This window comes from Camarhynchus parvulus, chromosome 3, assembly GCF_901933205.1.
Source record: "Camarhynchus parvulus chromosome 3, STF_HiC, whole genome shotgun sequence".
NCBI classification, from domain to species: domain Eukaryota; kingdom Metazoa; phylum Chordata; class Aves; order Passeriformes; family Thraupidae; genus Camarhynchus; species Camarhynchus parvulus.
Genome location: NC_044573.1, coordinates 52414639 through 52437777, shown reverse-complemented (window position 1 = coordinate 52437777; position 23139 = coordinate 52414639). Strand labels below are relative to the sequence as shown.

Below are 23139 nucleotides of genomic sequence, written 5' to 3'. Positions count from 1 at the left end.
CCAGGAGTCTACTCCAACACCTGTCAGGCCGGTTTTTAAGGTACAGTAAGTTGCTGAAATAGCAAAAATATTCACTGAATGGAAACAGCGGCATCATTTCTCCAGTTCTAGGTAGTTGCAGTAGTTGAAAGTTTGCTCAGAGCTGATACAGAAGGTTGGGTAGGGTGATATAGTTGGGAGCAGGAGACTTTCATGGAGAAGGGTGAAAATATAAATGGGAAATGGAGGATCTAAGGCTTCTGGAGGCTGTTCTTCTGTTGGCTAGATCCTTACTGTAGCTTGGCAGCGGACTTTGTGGTTTGCTCAAGGTTGTGTGCTCAAAAAACTGAAACAAATGTTAAACCCTATCAAAATAAGAAAAAAAAGAAGGTTGTTTAGGAAACTTCTAGAGTTTCACAGTCATTTAACTGAACCCAACTTCAGAGGTAAAGCAATTTCATGTCCACATTTAAGAACCGGTGATTGAAGCTAGATACTTTTATTTTGGATGCTTTTCAGAAACAGAGTTAACCTTACTAATTCCTTCTTTTTAACTGGTCACAAATGATGTGACACAGAAAGTGCCTGAGCCTAAAATATTTTCTAAACTTGGTCACAAGGAAGATGCAGTTTGGTAAATATTTCTGTCATAGTTGCTTACAAAAGCCACAGGTGAAATTGTCATTTTTCTATTTGTTCCTTTGTGGTTTCTTTGGCCTTTCCTATTCTTTCCCCACTAGAGTTTGCCAAGTCCCAGCTTTACTCATGTCCTTTCTTTTGTTTTTGAGCTTCATTGAATAGGGAGAGCTAGAAATGTCAGGAAGCATTATGCTGGCTTTTAAACAACATTCTCTCTACCTTAGCCTATTTTTAGACTTATTTATTATTTTAAAATGTAGGCAAGTCCTTTTCTTGAAAAGGCTGATGTTTTGCCATTTGTTAAGCCCTGATTTCAGAAGGAAGCGAGAGAACTGAATAGGCTCTTGGCAAGACAGTTCTTCCAGTTCTTCTGGAACCTGTGCTGATAACATGTGGTGAGAGTTTTAATTTAGAAGTTGAAACTAGGAGCGGATTTATTGGTGTAACATTGTTATGTTGGTGACATTGCTTTCCCAAGAGAGGTATTTCATAAGGCAGTTGTTGATAAGCTTTGTGAAGTTGGGCCCCTCTTACTGTCAATTCCAACAGGCTTTTTTTCTTTACAACTTTAAGGGCACTTATATCTCACCATTATGTTCTTGACTGTTCAATGGTTTGTGTACTTTGAGGACTCATTTATCTGGTTCTGTTTTCAGAACTGGGCCCCTTTTTGTGGGAGGAAGTCCTTTGAAATGAAAGCTTAGACTAAATATTCTGTTCTTTAAAGAAGATACAATTTAACAGTACTTCTAAAACAAGGAAATGCTGTTCAAGGCTTTCTTGTCCATCTAATCATGTTGGATTTTTTCTTTTAATGTCACTGGCCAGGTATAGTTGAATTCAGCATGGTTCTTGTAGTTGTGGTAAAGGAAGGTCATGATTTACATAAGAAAGTTTCAGGCAGGAAAAGGTAACAACACATTAGCCTTAAAGATTATTATCCCTAAGTGTGTATCCTTCCTTTCATCTTTCTTTTTCATTCTCTGTTACTCTCAGCAGTGTAAGGCTTCCCAAAGAAGTCCCACATTTTCCTTTATACCATTGCTTGAGTTGGTTAGAAACAATTCTTTGTTCTGATTTGCAGGTGGGAAGTGAAGCACCCCTCTGTGCTAACCCCTCCAAAATACCCAGACTTTGTGTTCTGTTAATCTGCATTCTGCATTGTCCTAACTTTGGAAGTAGACTCTTTTTGTAAATCTCATCTTAAGGGAATATTCAGTTAATAAATCTTAAGACATCTGTGAGTTGGGATGATCCTCTTCTATACAGATCACATCATAATCCATTCAACATGTTCCATTATTTAAATTCAGCAAAACGAGACATAATACAAAACATGAGATCACAGATGATCTGTGTATGTAGGTTGTGATGGAACAAAATTATTAGGTGAAGTAATGATTTTGATGTTACAGTCTAATGATGTGAAATGTTGTTTGGGTCTTTTTAGCTAGTATTAAGTAGATGTGGGGGTACTTCCTAGGGCTTTTGGATTATTTTGGTTTGGTGGCTTGTTTTTTAAGGGGAAACAAGATAACTAGAGAAGGGCAAAATGTTTGGTAATGCAGATTAACCACAAATTCCTGACCTATTGGAGGAATGAGATGCTAGGATGAGCATGAGAACTGATACAGTTATTTTATGGAGACATAGGTTTTCTGTTCTTTTGTCTTTCTGTCCGGCCTTATGGTCTTTCAAAGGTTCAGTGATACGTGGTTTATGTTACATTGCTGCAATTACCAGTTCAAGGTTTCTCATTTCTGTGCTGGAAAGCTGGAGAGCTGGTAAGATTCTGAGTGATGCTGTGCTTGAGTAATGATTCCTCTGACTCAGTTTTTCAAAGTTATTTTGAGCACCTAGGCAGAGTCATCAGAGACTCATTACCAGAGGTCATCATTTAAAAACATGATTACAGCAGCCAAAGAGGAGGAAGTCTGGTATCAAATGTCATATGCTACATCTGGTTTATAGATTCAGAGTTTCAGGTTTTCACTCTGGTACAATTTCTCATATATTAGTATTACTTCAGCAATAAGGCTTTACAGGTAACTGTAGCTTGGTAAGAAGGTTTATTTTACTGCATTCTTTCAAGGTTTTCCTCTGGGTTATCTTCCTCCTCAGATTCTCAGGTCTTGAAAAAAGTCCTAGAAAAGTGTCTGAATATTAAGTAAACCTCTTCTTATTTGGTTAGGGCATCTGGCAAATTTAAAAGTTTACAGAGATCACCAAGGTAAAAGTCATTTGAGAATTTTGCCATTTCAAATATGTGGGTTCCCTCCTGTATTAAATTTACAAGCAATTGTAACATTTATGGTGTTGGAAGCAGTCTTGCAAAACATTTTAAAAGCAGGTAATAGAGAAGAGACTGTAAAATAGTGGGAGTGATTTGTTTCAACCACCCTGCAGTAGAACAGATGAGCATTTAGATATCTAGAATTATTTTAAGTAAATAGCTATTGCAGTGTTCAGCATTTAAGGCTAAACCTCTTCTATTTCAAAGCATATTTCACAATGACAATTTATCCAAATTCACTTTACACTTCTCGGAGGGCTGAAAATCAGAGCTTGTGCTTTTATTTTCTTTAGTTGCATTCCTGCTTTCTCAGCAGTTTATGATTGGAAAGGAGCTTCCCAAGTAACTGAAAGTTCAAACAACAGAGCAATCTTGTAGTAGTCCAATAAGCAAAATTCAAGTGCTACTGAAGAGAGAGAAAATAAAAAGGCATATTTCTTACAGGAAAATTTGACTTAAACTCTGAGCATTATCACTTTCTTTCCCAAACCTTCTTTATCTTTGAGGTTTATATGAATAAAAAATGTTTGTCAACAATATATGTAAAAAAGAAAAAGAAATTTAAGACCAGAATCATTTAACTTTGGCAGACAGTCCTCTGTAAGACCCACAGTATGCGGAGAAGGGCACAAGGAACAGCTCTTCCTGTAGGGAGCTGCCCTTGTGCAGCCTGGTCCGGCTGTTGTGTAGTTGTGAGGAGACATTTGGGACATGGCATGGTATGAAGGGCACATGAGCCATCCTGGGCACTGCTGGTAACAGGGTGTGTGCTCATAAAAGTGTGCTGGGTAAAGTCAAAGCAGCGACTCTGTGTGTGAACATGTGTTTTGTGGGTAAAAGCTCTATTTCCTCCTGTATTTTAGAGCAGCTCTTCCCCCAGGTCCTGCCCTTTAAAGGAAGCCACTGTGCGGGAGGGGTTTCCAAAGTGCAAAATAGGTGGCTGGAAGGAGGAGGAGGTGGTGAGAAGATGGGCTGTGCAGCCTGTGGGAGGTCTCTGGGGAGCCCAAGCAAAACAGCTGCTTCTGGGGAGAGGCAGCCATGTCTTGCCCAGGGTTTCTGCAAGTGGGTCTTGCCCAGCTGAAATCATTCAGTCCCACTCCTGTAAAAAAGTGGAGACTGGTGAGGAACTGGTTGATGGGTCGTATTTCTTATCACTTGTCATTGAGTTACTGACTTCTGCTCTGAATTGCCATCTGCTCCTCCTTGGCATGGGAACTGTTGTGCTTTTATTTTGTGTATTCACATGGTATCTCTGTTCAAACACAGTAGGTTTTGGACTTGTTTTGCTTTTCCCAGCCTTCTGAGACTGCAGTTCTCATTGTTCAGAGCAAAAATTAGTTGTCATCTCAATTCAAGCAAAGTGTTTGCTTTCCTGGTTGATAGAACAAAATGGCTAATTTGCAAGAACAGCTAAAAAAATACTCTTAGAATAGCTTTAGACTGTACCTCCCTTCTATATGACAAGTTTGGGGTTTTTTCCCTCTATGGTGATTATGTAAGTGGTTTCCAGAAGAAAGACAGCTGATATAAGGCTATTACATTTATTGGTTTTTTCTAGTTCTTATTTAAATTCTAGTATTGCCTGAAGAGCCTGTACAATTCATCTTTCTGCAGCAGTAAGGCAATGACTGATGAGTTGCTTCACCTTATAGCTTCATCAGATTTGAGAGTGAAGCTTAAATGTCATATTTCCTCCACTGCATTGGTTCTTTTTTTGGGGGGGGGTCAAGGTTTAATTCAGTAACTGAATATTGTAATTACATATGATAATATAATGTAATTAGTGCTTACCTAGTTACAGCACACTTCTTTCAGCAGTGCTGTAATTTCCTTCCTTAATAGCCGTATATTTTTCTTCTGAAAATGATTGCTTGTGGAATACAAAATTAAGCGTCTTCCTTGCTGCAAATAACTAGACCACAGTCTTGGATGTTTATGTGAAGGTTGTTGAATGACAATTTTTTTTATCAACAGCTCTGTCACATTCTGTCAAGCTGCCAAATTTTCTAGTAATTCGTAAGGAAGCAGAAGTTCTAACTTTCTTTTCAGACTTCTTTGATGCTTTCTGTCACTGTAAAGGTTGCTGGTACAAGAAAAGTTTGTGAGGTGTTCTGTCAAACTTTCAATGTTGCATGACTTATTCCAGTTCTGTCATTCATTACATCTCCTGGTTTGTTTTTTTTAATTTATTAAATGCATCTCTTCAAGCATTCTTTTTCTTCTTTTTTCCTAACTCTTTGTCTTAAAGTGGGATATGCCTACACTGCTAGTGTGCACATTGCATGAAATTGCAGGTCATTAGTGTCCAGTTCAAGTGCTGGGTGTTCTCTGGCCAGGTCTAATGACTGAGCTTTGCTTATTTGAGCTGCCATTTATCATGAAATAAAATTTGTAATCTTACAGGGTCTTGTACTTTTCTACACTGCCAGTAGAAAAGCCTAAAATAGCCATAGGCTTGGATACTTTAGAACCCAAAAAATGAGAACCTTGCCCACTTCTAGAGTAAAGAAGCTTCATCTCATAAAATGGTAATGCATTTATGTTGGTGTAGCAGTTTCCTCACTTGTTCATAAAATGAAAGTAAACATAGCCTTTTACAAAGTAGTGTTTCTAATAAGAACTGAGATATGAGAAAACATTAATATGTTGATTAATGTTGGTTACTCAAGTAACAGAGAATTTAGCAGAATTCCATGTGGAGAGCTCATCCTGCTGTGTTTCAGATTCCTTCCCAACTGCTTTCAGTGAGCATGCTATTCAGCTTGTGTTTTCCTATTAATATTTACCAGTGTTTGGGACTTCAGAGTAGTAGAGCTATTCCATTCTGTATTTTATGGATGAAGTTTATTGGAAGCAGCATCATTTTAACATGCACTTAGTTTGCTTTGCCAGGTATTCATTTGCTTCTAGAGTGGCCTGTGCATGTGGTACATTGAGATCCACAATGTGTAATAGTGTGCTGAGTCTGAAAGGGCTTGAAGTTTGCTAGAAAACCTTAGTGAAACTTTGTCCCTGTCCAATTATTAAGATAATTACTAATTTTTTCTAATCTCTGCTCTCGTAGAGGCAGCACTATTGTGTGACTACAAGCTGTCTTAATGAGTAGGTCACAATGTGGCAATTTTTCTGGTGAATGCTGCTGGCTTTTTCTGAAACTTTCACATCTTACTGGCTCTGTTCTTTGGGGACAGAACTGTGACCTCAAGTTTCAGGCAAACATCAGGGGACTTGGCACAGCAGGATTCTGAAACACGCCATTAAATATTGGTTCAGCAGACAGTTGTAAGTTTTGCAGCTTGATTTCAGAGATACAGTAATGATTAATCTAGGCAGATATTTTAATCACACTTGAGATAAATGCATCCTGCCTGACATCCGTAAATACAAACGCATGCTGAACTTGCTGCATTTATTACACACTTTTTATTATACACTTGCTGATTTATATACATTGCTGTAGTCGTGGTGAAACTGGAATTAATGTCATCAAATTCAAAATTGTTGAGTCTCCACTTTATCTGAGGATCAGAGAAAGGTTGGTATTCAGAAAGGAAAACATGGGGAAGGCTGGGCACTTGGAGCAGTGCAGTAAATTGATTCTGAAAAAGGTCTGGTATCACTGGAGTTCCTCACTCATGGTAGGAGTTTTGCAGTACATTTTTAATTTATGACTAGTTTATAAGTAATGTTTTAAGCAAGAAAAAGGCTTTTTCAGGTGCTTAACCCAATGGACAGCTCAGATGTGATTCAGGGGAGTATCTGAGTCAGTATTTGGAAATATCTCTAAGTCACATGGGTGTCTTGAATGTATTTCTGCAACTGAATTTCCCTTGCCTCAGTGTTGCTTGGGTGCATGGAGATTCTGTTCTTGGGTCTGGCAGCACCCCATAAATAAGTCACTATGAACACACCAAAATGTAACCAAGCACCTCTTTTAGTAGTGCATGATAGTTATTCTGAAAATAAGCTGGTTTTTTTAACCACTGAACTGCTTATAGATAATTCTCAGACTTTAATATTTTTAAGCACTGCTGCAAATATGGAAAACATCACAGTTTCTCTTTGCTTTTTTCATGCTCTGTGGCATAGTTATCTATCCACCTGGCTTATAACTGCATGGAAAGAAGCTGTAATTTGTTTCAGCATCTTACAATTTTAAGATCTGTTTTACTCTGACACTTTTAAGAGAGATCTTAGTCATATAACCATTTTAGACCTCATTCTGTATCAATGACTTTTAGTTCCAGATGCTTGAGTTGAACAAGAGGCTTCCTGTATAGGAGTTCACTTGAATGCAAGTTCTTGGTGTGCATTCTGCCTGTAATGCTGACCAGGAGCACATTTCACTGGGCTTTGGGGTGTGGTGATGTTTGCTGACAGGTAGACAGCTGTAAAGAAGCTAATGTTCTGTGAATCAAAAATAAAATATGGAACAAAAAATGAGTGGGACTAGCCTGAACTGAGTTCAGGTAGTCTTTCATGACCAAAAATTATTTTCAGCAAGACAGTGAAGTCCTGTGTGGTAGATCTGAAGAGTTAATCTGTCCTCACCGAGGAAAGCCCAAGTTGCTGAGGTGGCCAGTAAGCTGTTGTGTTTATTACTACAGGAAACTCCAAGTCTCTTTAACACTTGAAAACTTGCCTAGACACTACTTTCTTACTTCCATTCTAATTCTAGAAGTGCCAGTGGTTTAAACCACATGCATGTTGGTGGGAATTGAGTATTGCCTTCCTGTCCCTTACCATATAAAGGTGTCAGACTTTGTGGTTTGTACTTTTTTGGAAACGCTTCATATTTTGTTGTCAATTCCAATATGAGATAGACCTTTTAATCCAGTATAAATACTTAATTAAATACCTGCCTGAAATATTGTAGGCACATGCAACTTCTGAGTTTTGCATCTGTCTGCAAACATATTTTACTAGCAGGAAGAAATTACACAAGTCCTTATTTCTTAGATTTTTGTCTGTGTTTAATTTAGTTCTAATATGCTTATAGTCAGTACTGTTGACTTCAAATGATTAGCTGTAGGCTAGTGAACTTATTTTAGAGTAGATTAGGTAGAATTAAAAATTGCCCAGAGGAGAGTGAGCCAGTGGGTCAAGAGACATTTTAATGTGAATTTGTAGAGTAATGTGAGGATCCAGCAATTAGAGCTGGTGAGGGAACTTGGAATAATGATACCTGAATATTGTGACCTTCTCTCTTTATCCAGAAGCGGAGTTCTTTACTGAATTTAGTTTTACTTTTTGGATGAGTTTGCTTTAATTCTGATGTTGCTAAAAGCAAAACAAAATGGTATTGAAAAGAAATGTAATACTAAAGGGAGGTTTTAATTGAATAAGTGAACTTTATTTTTTGCTTATTGTTTAATAAAATCATAGTATAAAATGTTCCAGTTTCTTCAAGCTAGTTTTCTGTGGGGGGAATGTAAGAAAATAGTGCAGAAGGCAGTCTCACACCTGAGACGTTGCAGCTGTACTAATCACCAAAGATTAGGAACAGGCCTGCCCTTAATAGGCCACAGCTGTGTCCAATAAGAAGAGTGGGTTAGCTGGGTGAGGAGAGAGTTGGAGTTTGTTGGTTATGCTGTGAAGAGAGTTTAGAGTCTGTTGGTTGTACTCTGAAGAAGAAGGAGTCAGCGCTGTGAGGAGCTGCCCATGAGAAATCACTGAGAAGGTATGGGAGAATTTCAATAAGATGGTAACAGTTTTCTAGGCAGATGTTGCTGAGCATGTGCACAATAAGTGATGCCTAGCCCAATACAAGCAATATACATTTTCTGCAGTTTCTCTATAGTAGTTAAAAGAGAAATAATAAATCTTTATCACTTTACTGGCAGTTGCTAGTATAATGGATAATCTCTTGAATTCCTAAGGTACTGTTTCTGTAGGAGTCTGTCTTAGAAGACAATGTCCCTTGTGTCCTCTTATTCTTCTATTGTCAATGTTTGGTTTGTGTCTTGTTTCTTAAGAAAGCCTGTGAGAGGAACATGTAGACATTTCTTTACCACAGGACAGAGAGTAGCTGCTTCTCCAGGCTGAGAGTCATAGCACTTGAGGAGCCACTTGATGTTTCTGCATAGGCTATCCAAATGCACACTTTGTTTTGCAGTCTGATAGAGTTTGATAGAGGGACTAAAATGAAAAGGCATTTTTTGGTCAAATCATAGCCTGGGATGTTTCTTTCGTTAGTAGTAGAAATGTTTTTTATATTTTCAAGGCCAGGCTGGATGGGGCTTTGAGCAGCCTGGTGTAGTGGAAGGTGTCCCTGCCCATGGCAGGGTTGCCAAAACAAGATGGTCTTTAAGGTCAGTATGGCCCAAACCATTCTGTGATTCAGTGATGAAGATGATGCAGTGAAAATCTCTTCGGACTTGTAGCACTTAGCTTTTGAACAAGCTTAGATTTCAGGCTAAAGGGTAGGGAAATTATTTAATCTACCTAAATGTTAGGCACTGTTGGAAGAAAGCTGGTGTCCTCAGTCCTCTGAGGTGGGAAAGACACGAGGGGCTTCTGTCTGTATTCCTGTGTTCTTACTGTTTTTCTCAGCATTTTGGACACCAGCCCTTTTAAACTTCTTGCAGAATTCCCTGCCATTTCCACAGAGGGACTTAGCATGTGTTTTGATCTGTGGGGAGTTTTTTCAAAGATGCATTCATTAAAACATGGCAACTTAAGTAGTCTGTGAATGGTGAGACAAAACAATGGCTAAGCTGTCATTTAGATCCATGCTTACCCTGAGTCTTCCCCGGAGCTTCACTGGCACAGTGAAGACAGCCAGGGGTTTAAGGCTTCTGCTTCAGCTGATAACAAGTCAGATGTTATACACTTATTCTAAGCAGACAAATACCTACAAACCACTAGTTTTTGCAGACTGTAATCGCAGGGCAAATTGCTGGGAAAGATTAGCAGAGGTAAGAAAATGCAAAAATAGTTTTAAGTTAATTGATTTTTGTGTGGAAGAGTATTGTCACTCTTTAGATTAAATGCTTGATTTTGAACCATTCTTTAGGAAGTAATCAAAATATACTGCTAATTTCTGAAGTGATGTATTTGCAGGTAGGCTTTTGTGTTTATTATTTTCTTTCTGGTTTCTTAATTTCTCCAATCCTGAGATCCCAACCTGTATCCCAGCTATGCTATTTCTGTTTTATTCTCTTAGAATTGCCCTTTAGAGTGAATATTTTATTTCTAAAAGCAATATTTGTGGGAAAAAGTAATTCTGAAAAAAAACTAATGAAAGAAACCTCACAAAAAATGTACTAAAAACCAAACCCACATCCAAAAAGCTTTTAGAAGCTAACTAATGAAATGAAGTCTGGGAAGAAATAAATGCATTTTCCTCTTCTGTGCTTCCAAGTGTGAGCAACATAGTGCTTATCAGTATTTCACAAGCAGCAGATTTCAAAGGCTTACTATACCTACTGAAGAATATTTGTACTAACTGAAGCAGTTGTTGTAGCAAGCTGTTCTGAAGTTTATTCATACCAGATGTGTTACTGGAGTTACTCGAGGTGACCAAAAGCCCTTTGTTGTTCATCCCAGCTAAAAGCTTGGGTTGCTGTCCTAGAAGAAAAGTTCAAGTCTGCTCACTGACACGGCCGTTTAAAATATGAGGACTTTGAGTTGTTTAGAGCCAATGCTAATGCTTAACTTTTCTTTATTGAAAAAAATTATTTATTTTATTTTTGGCATTCTGACAAGCTTCCCAAATTATAGTTTCTGCTCCTCCAGTGGATGCAGGTTTTAGAGAAACCTTCATTTATCTGCCTCGTGGCAACAAGCAATTCAAACCTGTGAATCCCTGTCTCTTGGCAAGACCAGTACAGGGTGGCTGAAGGTCTGAGTTCTGAAGTGCCAACTGTGAAGAGAAATGTGTGCAGTTATGGGAATTTCATGCTATGAAACTTCTATGGATATTTCCTTTGTACTATCTGCCCCTGCCAGCTGACCAAGAAAAGCAGTTGTGGTACAAGTTTCCTAAATTGTAACACGTGGTTGAAACAGATGAATCTATGTAACACTAGATCTCTTCCTAATACAGACAAAGTCCTGTGCGTAGGGAAAGCATTTTCAAAGGCATGTCCAATCTTTTAGGGGCTTCTCCAATTTTTGTGCTATAAAGCATACTTTGATGCAGAACTGTTGCATTGCAGTCAGGAAGTCCAGTATTACAAAAACATTTTACTTCAGAAGTGTGAACTTAAAGAAAAAACAGTAGTCATTCTATGTGGGTCATTGATCATTCATCTCAAGGAAGGCTGAGGCAGGGAAGATGTTGTAAAAGCTGCTCTGAGCACAACTGATGTGCATTACCTGTTAGCCTGTCTGCTTATGGCTGGTGAGGAATACACAGGGGCTTCCACTGTCCTTCTCCATTGTGAAAAACACCAATCACTTGGTTGTTTAAAATTTTAAAAGTTTAATAGCAATTAAATGGTTATAAAAATAGTTATACAATTAGAGTAATAATAATTTGGACAATTGGAATTAGGACAATATGAGACAGTAAAGACAAAGATTTACGGATGTCCGGGTACCTTTTTCTGGGCAGCACAAGCCCAAAAAAGGATACCCGTTAACAAAGGATTAACCCTTAAAAACAATAGCCTGTTGCATACTCATACACTTCATACACGATGCATAAATTCCATTCAAATACAGGATTCTGTCTGGTCATTGTCAGCTTCTTCCTCTGAATCCTAACAGCACCTTTGAGGTGAGAAGAAGTTTATTTCTTCTGATAAGAGGGCAATAAATTCTTTTTCTCTGAAAGATTTAGATGTCCTGTGGCTGCTATCTCGCTGCAAGTCCTTTCTTTAAAAAATGTATCCTACATAGCATGGTTTCTGTTTTAAGATTTTTTATAACCTAAAACTATATTTAACACACTACTTCAGAGAATTAATACAGCATTACTTTCTAGCACAACACATATAATATTCATTTTAATATTTGAGAAAAGCCAATCATAAAATACTCATTTTTTGCATCTATGACAGAGCTACCCTGCTGCAGCTGAACTGTAATGCAGAAAAGTGTGGCCCTCTGCATATCAGGATTGTTCAATTTCAGGGTAAGATGCTTTTCTATCTGAGCCTAGCCTTGAACGAAATATCTTGGAAAAGGCAGAAAGATTCTTCTCATGAGGAATAGGTGTTTCTGTTGCTTTGTCACCTCTTTCAAGATTCTGGGGGCATCCAGCAGGAGTCAGTGGATCAGGATGTCTGTAGAGATCTTGGATATTCATCTAGTAACTTAGTGAAGCAATAGTGTAACCTTTCATTGGAAATTTGTTTTAATGACTTTTGCTAGACAACTTCCTTCCCACTTCATTTATGCTAAAGAGCCTTAACACTGACAGGTAGAGTTGCATAGTCTTATGTTTGCTTTCAGAAGTAAGTTGGCAAATGCTCTTGGTTTTTTGTTGTTGGGTTTTTTTCCTTTTGGTTTTTAATATTTGGAAAGAAGAGGGAAGTACTCAACTCGGACAGAAGTAGTGGAGGAAAGTAAAGTCTTCTCCAGGCCTGCAGAGGAATAATATTTCACTAATCTAGATACTGCTTTTCAGTGTGGGGAATCTTTGGTGTTTTAATATTCCTAGACATGATTCTATCATAATTAAAAAGACAATAATAATTATTGATTGCAATGCTCAGTGTTGGGAGGCTTCACTCTGTAGTAAGTCAGTAAATCTGTAAATTGGGAAACTAGAGTCCAGTTGGGTAGCTACAGCAGGTAGAACAAGCTCCAAAGAATGCTGATACAACTCTGAGAATTACCAGTTTCTTTTTTATTTCCTTTATTACAATCTAAATTTCTATATCCATACTGCAGAAAAGCTAATTTTCCTTTAACTCTTACTGGTTTCCCCCATCTTGGACTTGTAGACAAAACTGCTGGGTCCCTCTCATTCTGGAGAAACTGTAGTATATGCCAGAGGTGCAGGAATGCTGGAGATCAGTGAACCCTTTCCCTCTTGCCATGTGCTGTGGCAGGGTTCTGCTTAAGCTGTGCCAGTCCTTCCTCACACAAGGGAGCGTGGAGGTGAACGTCAGGATATGTTCCAGACTCCCAATGGAGATGCTGTGTTGCCACCTGAGCAAAGGGAGGCAGTAGCTTACAGTACAAGACCCAGGCCTGCTTTCTGGTCAATGAAATCAGTTAAAGCTTTTTGGATTAGCAGGGCTTTTTTTCTCAAAGGAACTAACACAACAACTTCAGAATCCAGAGCCATTTGTATCTTGGAGCAGAGGTGGTGGTGGGAGAGGGGTGATACACATGCAACATTCATCAAGTAGATGAAATTAATTTTCTTACAGGTAATAGATTGTTAATGGTTCTTTCCTGTTTTGCATGTTTGCAGTATTCTGTAAATGAAGCAGTGGCCTTTACTGGCCTTTATTCAACTAACAAAATATTTTAATTTCTCACGTTCCTGTGGTTCTTGGACTGTTTGATCCTTTTGTATATGATCAGAAGTAAATATGAAACACAACAGTTACTGTAACAATTTTTTCTAAACTGTGTTTTGAAGAAGTTATCTTCGTGGTGTTCATTAATCTGGACTGATCCAGATTATGATCTGGAATACATCAGAGATTCCCATTTTATGAATATTCAAAGTGTCCCTAAGCTTAGCTCTAATATTCAGTGTGTGTATTGCAGTGCCAAGGAGCTAAAATCCTTTTCTTGTTAAATGCTTTTTCCCGTGCCCATTTGCAAGTTTGCATGAATTGCAAAGGTAGATAGAACTTTTAAGTTCGGTCTGCTACTTGGACACAATATTTATGGCCAGTAAGAAGGAAAAAGCTTATTGGAAAGTCAAACTATTTTCCATTTTATAGTGTTTTGGAACTGATTGTCAGAAATTTAAATAGGTTTTGGGCTATCCAGGGCAAGCCTAGGGGGTTTTCCATTGTTAACTATACGCTTAATAGTTGGGGCAAAAATATTTAGTCACTTAATTTTACTTTGGGATTGGTTAAGTTTATAAACTCAACAGTTAGGAGGGTAGTGTTAAAGCTTACTTACCAGAAGCACTTAAGGTCTTCATTTCCAGCCTAGGCAAGTGAGCCTAGAGATGGAGGTGAAATGGAGAGTACTGGCAGGAAAAGATGAGGAATGTATTTGAAATGTCATTATACAGACCAGGTTTCAGATGTACCTCAAATTCTTAATGCTCTGTAGTAAACAATTTCTGTAGCATTGCAAATGTATATTTGTTTTTATTTGTTTTTCAATTTCTTAAACTGTAGTTAGTTTGTCATTTTTTCCATGTTTTACTTTTTCTAACTTTTGAAACTGGCATCCAGAGCAGGTCAATAAGTGAACTTCAGCAGAATGACTTTAATAAATTCTATGTATCTCTTGTTTTTTCTTTCTCTACAAGCTGAATACTTCAATTTTTTTTTTTTCTGAGTAACTTTAATTTCACTGCTGTATCTGGAGAATCTAGTATTTGCATCTGTTCTTTTATTAGACAGAAACACATTTTACCTTTCCAGTCTGGTCATCACTGGGGATGTTTTGCCAGTTTTTGAAGGCTGATAAAATTTATCTGTTGCCTTTTTTTCTGGTAAACTGTTGTCATTCCTGTGAATAGAAGCAAGGATTTAATATTGTGGTGTATTACTTGAAAAGGGCTAAGACTCCCTGCTTTTCCCATGATTCAGATGCCCAGCATCTGAGTGCTGTAAACTGACTTGCAGAAAGTGGATAAATTTTGACAACCTGCTGGATAAAGGACATGTTCAACACCTCCATCTGCTACTGCTGAGGGAAGAGCTCTGGAAAGTGGTGCTTTTTACACCCCTGCTTAAAATGTTCTTGTATTTCTAAAGGTGTGGTGCTTCTCTTCAGTTCATTTTTCAGGAAAGTAAAGCAGCTTATTCTTATATTTCCATGGAGGCCAGATGTGCTGCTGGAAAGAAAGCAGTCAGTGTTATTATTGAACACAGTTTTTGCCTCTTCATCTCTGTTTTGCATGGCATAATCTGAAAGTGCTGAAAGCCTTCATTCTAAGGGAAAGGTTTTCATGCAAGGGAGCATTCAGAGTGCTTAGGACACATGGTTTTCTGCAATGTTGTGCTGCTCTAGTGGAGAAGACCAAGTGTTCGATTTATTGTGCACATAGTTTGGGGTTAGATTTGTCAGCTGAACAGCTGAAACGTGTGTGTTTTTTCTCAGCTCTGTTTTTATTTACACTGAAGTAAAGTATCTTTTGATCAGCCAGAAGTATTTCCACATGATACTCATGAAATTAAAATGGTGGGGTGGGAAGTTCTGTTTTCCTCTGGTTTTCTGTAACAAGTTGTGTCTGGGTGAGAATTATAACAACCTGCAGTTTTGAGACAGGCAAGACTTGAAGGAATTTGTGTCTTTTGGTAATTTTTTTTTCTATCACATAGCTTACTTTCAACAGAAATTATTTTATTGCCTCCTTTGACAGAAAATACTACTTTTTGGTTAGTTTTTTTTTTCTTCCCCTCGCCCTCCAAGTATGAGAAGGAACTCATTGCTGTACACTGAATTATGTTATTAGTAAAACCAAATGTTTCAAACATTTCTTTATGTAGTGTAATAGCAGAGTCAATGCACAGCAAAGCCTTTGTGTATCTAAACACTTAAAAATTAGATTTGTTTTGTTTTTCCCTCTCTCATGCTTGATATAACAAGCCTAGTCCCCCTGCTTGTTTCTGCATTTGCATAGTTCTTCCCATATAGAGTCTCAAAACATAATTTTACATATTACATTTTATGCACAGCAGTGGTTACTTACATCTGCAGTTACTTGCTTTTCTTTTTCTGAATTGCTTGGTCTGTGGACTACTTCCCTTTACCCAAATTGGAGTTGGAATATGTCTTTTATAAAACAAAAAAAAAAAATTGTTTGCTAAAGTTAGGAAGCTTTCCTTCTTCCCCTGGGAAACATTGTACATATAGTTCTAGACATGACAGAGAACAACCAGTCTTAAATCCTTGTGGTAGATTATCTCCAACAAGCTCCATGTGAGATTTTTATCTTTTAAAGTTGTTGTTACTGTTGAGTTTGCAGTTCAAATCTAGGAAATGCCAGCTTCCTGTGTGCTGAGTTGCTCTTTGTACATTCAGCCTTCCCGCACTTACTGTTTCTGTAAGTTAAGGATAATTTGTGCTGATGCTTTCTTAATGAAACCTTCTACAGAAGCTGGAAGCCTCACTGTTATGTTCTTTCCCTCATACAGGCTCGTGTTATGTATGATTTTGCTGCTGAGCCTGGAAACAATGAGCTGACAGTCAGTGAAGGGGAGATCATCACAATCACCAACCCGGTAAGAAAACTGAGATAGAATTTGCTTCAGTGCACTTTCCTGACCTACTTCTATCAACAGATGGAAGGAAAACAGTGCTGGTGACATCTGGAAGGCCTGGCTACCCTGCCCTGAAGAATTAGCAGAAAAACAGAATACAAAGAATTTTCTAATAATCTTGTGGAAACAAATGCAATGTTTTGGAGGATGGGGCCTTCTCAAACTGTGCCTACACGCGTAAGAATGTACTCAGCGTTGTTTTCCCCTAAGCAGAGCTGAGAGACAAGTAAGAGGAAGGAACTAATGGTGGTGATAGCCTGTACATCTGAGTGCCTTATCTATTTTTGTGTGCGTAATATTGCACATTTTGTGTGTATGTAATCTTTCATGTGCTTGCCACTTGCATTTAAATGTGACATCCAGCTCACTTCTAGGTTTTGGATATCTTAATCAATGACTTCAGCATTCCAAGTTTGGTAAAGAACTCAACAAAAAGTTTTTACTGAAATTTTGTGTCCTTTAAAGAAATATGAACAGGGTATAGGGAAGAAGTGGTGACAATACTATCACAATGCTATCAGGGCATTGTTAAATGAATAAGGCTTTTCAGTGCTGACATTTGATTTATGTCCACATTTTGAATTTCGGTGTACTTTAATTGTCTTATATAATTACCCTTGGTAGCAAACTATTAGTTGATTCTGCTTTGAGTTTTATGTAATGATATGGCCTAGGGAATAGGCTTGCCTTTTGAAACACATGCAAACAAAAACTACCTGATCATGAAGCCAGGTCTTATTTATTCATTTGTGTAAAACACATGCATTCTACAAAATAAACTCAATTCTTTGAAGATCCTAGTCATGTGTAATCCTGATAATTTTTAGTTCCACTGATCTTAAATACTTGAAGCAGATATTTAACAGAGCCAGCACCCTCTTGGATAGTGTGCTGTGCTATGACAGGGCTAACATTTTGAATGAATTCAGGAGCTTAATGCCATTTCACAAAAGTAAGACTAAATGTAAATAGATCACCACTTCTAAGCTAGTTCTCACTGGCCAAGGCATCTGTGGCTTAAGGAAGTACACACAAAACCAAATAAAACTTCATTTTATGCTGTCCATGATAAATTGCCCTAAAGGCTCATGATCTTTTTTTATATGATAAGTTTAGATGGCAATAGCTGAAGTCATGCAAGTCCACTAATGATTGCATTCAAGTGTAGCAGTGCAAATATGACTTCTGGCTCAAGATGCCATTTCTCTTGCTAGTTGAATTTATAATCTGAGATGTCTAATTATTTTTATCTTCTTGAATATTAAGCTTTTAGGTATGTAAGAGAAAATAAATGCAAATTGTTCTTTCACTAGCTGCTTGATCTTTACTGCATAAAATTTTGAATACATAAGCAGGCTTCTCCTTATTGGAGTGTCTGTAAAGTGCAGGACTATATAAAATTTTGAAGTGAAAGAAAAAAAATTGTGAATAAAGAAATACATCAATTAAAAAGCAAATTAAGAAAACCTAAAATTTTAGTAATTGCTGTCTAGCATATATGCCTCCAATTTTCATCTGTGAACTAGCTTGACTAGCTATGTGTTCCGTAAACAGATTGATTTAAAACAGAGCTGGCTTATTCCAGATAATGTTGCCCTGGAATTAAGTTCACTTAACTGCAAAGGTCTACAGAGCTTTTGTAGTGCATGTAGAATATGTGTTTAAAAAACCCTAAACAATATCAGGATGTCCCACTGAGATCAGAACTGAACTGCTGTTAGTTCCTTCTAAACTAATAGCATAAGACTGCTTCTGAAAAGAAATGTGAAGTGGAAAGAATCAGTCCAGATCTTACGTGGCGTGTGGCTCTTTTAATTTTTGAGAATAGCCTTAACATTTCTGTGGGTGGTAGCTCTCACTCATCACATGTCTCTGCACCTTCAATAAATGAGGCAGAGGTTTTACAGATATCGCCAACAGTTTTGTTCTTTGAGTCTTGTTTCTTTATAGTCTGTTGATTAAAATTAATTTGTTGAAATGGACATACTAATAGTGTTTATATGCAGTCTGTGGCCAGACAATTGATTGTGGTTTCATAAATGATCAAAAGTGCTGAAAAATCAATTATTTTTCCCCTTCATGCTTGTTAAAATCTGAAGTCCAGAATAGCTGTGTAAAATCAGCACGGTCTGCATTATGTTTAAATGAGTATCTGCTGCTTCAGCAGCTTTGAGTGAGTTTGTTCAGTTTCACAGTCATAGCTGTGTTTTGAACATTGGACAGCAAGACAGTGCTTCCTGCTGAGCTATTTGAAGCATGTTGTGGGATCCATCTAGCAAAATTATTGCTATATTAATTCTTTTAGGATGTTGGTGGAGGCTGGTTAGAAGGAAAGAACAGCCAAGGCGAGAGAGGACTTGTTCCGACAGATTATGTTGAGGTAAGTGACTACACTGCTCAGCACTAAGAAAGCAGAACTGCTGAAAAGGCCATCATCTGGTTTGCTGACCAAACTGAAATGCTCAAACAGAAAGCTTGGAATATATAATCTCATTGTAGCAACATAGCTGGCTTTGGACACCAGTACAGACATGCCATCCGAAGCTCCTGAGCTTCTTACTGGTTTACCAAGAAATGCAACAGGAAGCTGTCTATAGGAAATACAGCTGATCTGCAGAATATGAGTTTTTTTGAATCTGCTTTGGTTTTGGGGGTCTCATAATCCAATAATTGGGGCTTTTTTTCTGTCTGAAGATAGCAATATGGAAGTGAAATGAGTAATGCACATTTACACTGGTGTTGCTGTGGCGGACTTGACGCATGCTCATAAATCTGGAATAGAGCTACATTTCTGGGGCTCAGGATGTGGGTTACCAAATCCAGGGACTACCCAGCTTTTCTTCTTACTGAGACCCTCTGTTGTCTCTTCAGTGTGTGTTGTCCTGATTGTTATTTAAAGACCAGAGATACTGTTTTGGGGGTGGAATGCGATCACAGTGCAAAGACTGCAATCACATTCACTCTTGGATGGCCCAGTGTCTGCATGTGTGCAGGTTGCTGGTTAGGTGGGTGAATACCTTGGCTGTAATTCCTGCAGCTTCTTAAGGCATGTGTCTCTCCCTTCAGCAGTGCTGTGTTTGTTAAAAAAAAAAAAAACAAAAAGGGGGAGGAGGGGAAGGGAAAGCAGGATTACGCTGGCTCACATGACCTTGTGCTTTGCTTCAGTTGGTTAGCTCATGGTCTGGTAGCTTTTGGCTTTCTAAACGTACTGTCCCAAATCCATCCCCTGAGCACTGAGTTCACAGTCTCCAGGCGCTTACATTAACAACCTTTAATTCCTAAGCAATTTATAGATAGGTATTCACTGCCACAACAGTCTTGTATGTTGTAGTTGTAAGGTAACCTAGTTCCATCTGGTGTGGAAATAAAACCTCCAGAGTATCATGTCAGTTTCTTGTAAAAAATTCAATTGAATTTGAATTTTAAAAGGTTATGTGCAAACATCTTAAAGTCTAGCGATATGAGTGTTAGCATGATTATATATGATAAAGCATAATTTGGTTAATTGAAGCATGAAGAATCTTTCTCAACCTTTTTCATTTCAGATTATAACAGAAGGTGCACAGGATGGCATTAGCTGCGGTAACTCATTAGCTGATCAGGCCTTTTTTGATTCCCTTTCTTCAAATACAGCTCAGACCAACTCTGCTGCCAAAAGCAGTAATCAGGTATGTCTTGTGGTTTTTTGGGCATTGTGGGCATGGAAACTTTTATTGACATAATTGCTTGCTGTACTTTATTTGTGAACCTTCATGAAAGTACTAATTAAAATAATTATGTTTTCATTAGGGAACATTTTTGTTGAATATTAATGATGTGTGTGACTGGTCAGATACTGTCACTGCTGGAAAATTTAGTAGTCTTAACACTTTCAGAAATGGAGCATTTTTATTCTTTCCAGTCTGCAATGATATAAATCTGTGACTACTTCAGTCTCTGTAAATGTAAGTGCACTCTTAGCAAGTGTATTTTATTTTCAAGCTACTTCTTTTAGTATGCTAACCTTATTAAGGAGCCAGAGCGTTCTTTTTTGATGTCTTATACAGTTAGGGGATCTATACATCAGCAGCCAGAGTGAGTGGATATATTTCTTTCTCAGAATTTGAGTAAAAGTAGTTTCTTGGATTAAAAAAGATGAAGTAAATTCATGCATTATCAGTTGGAGAAGAAGCTGACTTTCACTTTGCTGCAAGAATATTTGTTTTTCCTCTATTCATAGCTTTTTGCCTGGTGCACCAGTTCATTAAGCAGCAAATATTTAGTTCCAGGTTAGATATCTGAGGACATATTATCTTAAACACAAGTGGTTTATTATGGTCTGCAGACTGGTGCATGTCCCACATGGAGGAAGTTAAACATTTTGAAGTCCATAGGTTAACAGAAGAACAAAATCGGCTTTTTTTCCAACAGCAGCATACAAAGGTCTTTTGTGTTGGAAAGTAAGTACTTATGGTAACAGATGGGGGCACACACCTGGTTTGTAGGTCAGTTAAATATCAGTTATTTGTTTTCTTAATTGTACCACAGGACTTTGACATGAAGTGAGATCCTTTGAAAACTCTACATGGGACATTTTTGTATGACAGTGAATGTAGCTGTTCATTGACTAAAGAGTGTTTGATTTGGGCTTCCTTGTAGTCAGCTGGATGATGCCAGGATTGTTATTCTGTGATCACATGTCCTCACTAGAGGACTCCAGAGCTCACTGTGACTGTCTTAATGTTTATTTTTTTAATTGATACCAAGTTAATATGTAAGGCTAAACGCAGAACTCATGAAATGCCTCATGAATTTTTCATGTCAAAGGTTTTGATTATAGGTTAGTTTTGCCTCAGTAAAAATTGCAGTAGTTTGAGTGCAGAATGGGGAACCTCTTTTTTTTCCTTGCTGTCTGTTACCCTTGCCCCATTTTTTTACAAGCCCTTGCTGTAGTGTTTCTAGCAAAACTTTGCATGTGAGAAGGCTTGAGATATTTGCAGCAGCTACTTGCTGCCAAATCAGAGTACTGTTTCTCAGAGGAGAAACATAACTTAGTTTGATCTAGGAAGAATTACTTACTAATCTAATACACAGAATATTTTGAATGGGAATAGAGATATCTGTCAGAGCTTGTTCTGTGCTTAACACATGGTGCTTGTGTTTGGAGAAGAGAAGAAAAAAGGTCTTGTCTGTGCAGAGGGAAAGGTTAAAATAAAGTTATAAAAATAAAGGTTAAAATCTCTTATATTCTAAATAATAGAGAATTACTCTGTCAATCTAGTCTTGGAAGTTGCATTTCTAGAGCAGTGAAAAGCTTGAAAATGTGGTCACTTTACACTGTAGTTTACACAAGATCAACAGTGTACTGTCCCTGTAATATATACAGATTGCGGGGTTTTTCCATAGATTTTGGAAAAGGGTAACTTCCTGAAAAAAGCTTGTCACATTTGCATCAGTGCCCTACTCTTAGAAGTGTCCTGTTCCTCTCATTTATCCTTCAAATGCTGTGTGAGATAGCTGGGAGGACCACTGTACTGTAGTGCATTATGGTAAAACTATATTACTGACATGGGGAGGGAGAGAGAGGAGGACAGTGTGCACCTGGATGAAGTCAAAGCCATGCAAGATGCAGGGGGAAGCAGGTTTCATCAGGCTGGTGTCTTTAGGTCTTCAGTTTTCATGGTTTTTTCCATAGGAGGAACCATTCTGTTGTGTGGTCAGGGTTTTATATGAAAAGTTATTTTCATTTTCTTAAGTCTTTTTTTCTTTAACTGAGTTCAGTAACTGCTATTTCTAGAAAATTGTAGATCTTGATTTGAGGACTGGTTTCGTCAGCTTCTGACACATATCTGGTAGTTTTTTCTAGTGGCTTATTGCTAATGGGATTTTAGTTTGTATACTAAGTAGTGTGGAAGCAGTTCTGGCTTCCACTTTTGACTGTTAGGCCTTTCTCCCAGATCAGAGCTCTCTAGTGCAGGCATTTTCTCTTTGCAAAAATTCTATGGCTAATTGTCTTCTTAATTAAGAAAATCTGTCCGTTCATTCTGTCTGTGTGGTGCAAGACCATATTTTCTTGCTCTCAGGAAGAAAAGCAAGCTTTCTTTGGCACTGACTTTGATCTTGTGTCTGTGAAGTGTGTGCATTGCTCCTGTGTGCATCGATCGCGCGGTGCCAGACAGATTTGACATCGCTGCGCCGGTGTAGAAACACCTGATAGAGAGAAGGATTGCATTGGTTCCAGTAATACTGCGCCAGGAGGTCAGGCTGAGTCACTCATCCCCTGCAAACGGACATGTCTCTTTGAGCCACTTTCAATAAGAATGCAATCTCCTCTATTTTGTGGGTATGGCCCTTCTTCCTAGCTGTATTACTCCGAATTTGGTTGCAATAACATTTATGTTTTTCAACATGAGTTCGCTGAGGCACTTTGGCTTGAGTTCAGATGCACAGCCTGTTCAAAGCTTTAATGACCAAGTAGGTCAATATACAAAGCTTTTAATCTTAAACAAAACTCACATCAGGCTCTGGAGAGTTAAGAAAAATGACAAATTGTGTGTCAGTGTAAGGGGAATGGATTCTGGAGGTAGCACTGTAGTGGAAACTAAAATGTTTGTAGATAGATTAGTCTGGTAGACTGAGTAAGATATAGCAATATTCCTAAATGCTGATATTTGATGGTATCTATTGTATTTTGCAGTAACACGGTGGGGTTGCAAGTTTATTACAAGAAATCTTTATAAAAGCAATTCTAAATAAACAGGATGATTTAGGACTTTTTTTCTTACTACTGTTGTATTGAAGAAATTGCTTTCTATAAACATTGTCACTCTCACATACACATGGTTGCACAACGCCCCCACTCCCCAGTTCAGTAAGTTAGAAGATGTTTTAATT

The 23139-nt window shown here is 37.9% G+C and overlaps 1 protein-coding gene across 2 annotated transcripts in view; it reads left to right on the top strand.

The window, feature by feature from the left end:
- SNX9 (sorting nexin 9) overlaps positions 1-23139 on the top strand; it is a 62993-nt gene that overhangs the window by 3091 nt on the left and 36763 nt on the right. For both annotated transcript variants that reach the window (XM_030944969.1, XM_030944970.1), the window contains exons 2-4: positions 16141-16227; positions 18572-18646; positions 19812-19934. In XM_030944969.1, the coding sequence (XP_030800829.1) occupies positions 16141-16227; positions 18572-18646; positions 19812-19934 (285 nt within the window). The remainder of the gene's footprint in view (positions 1-16140; positions 16228-18571; positions 18647-19811; positions 19935-23139) is intronic.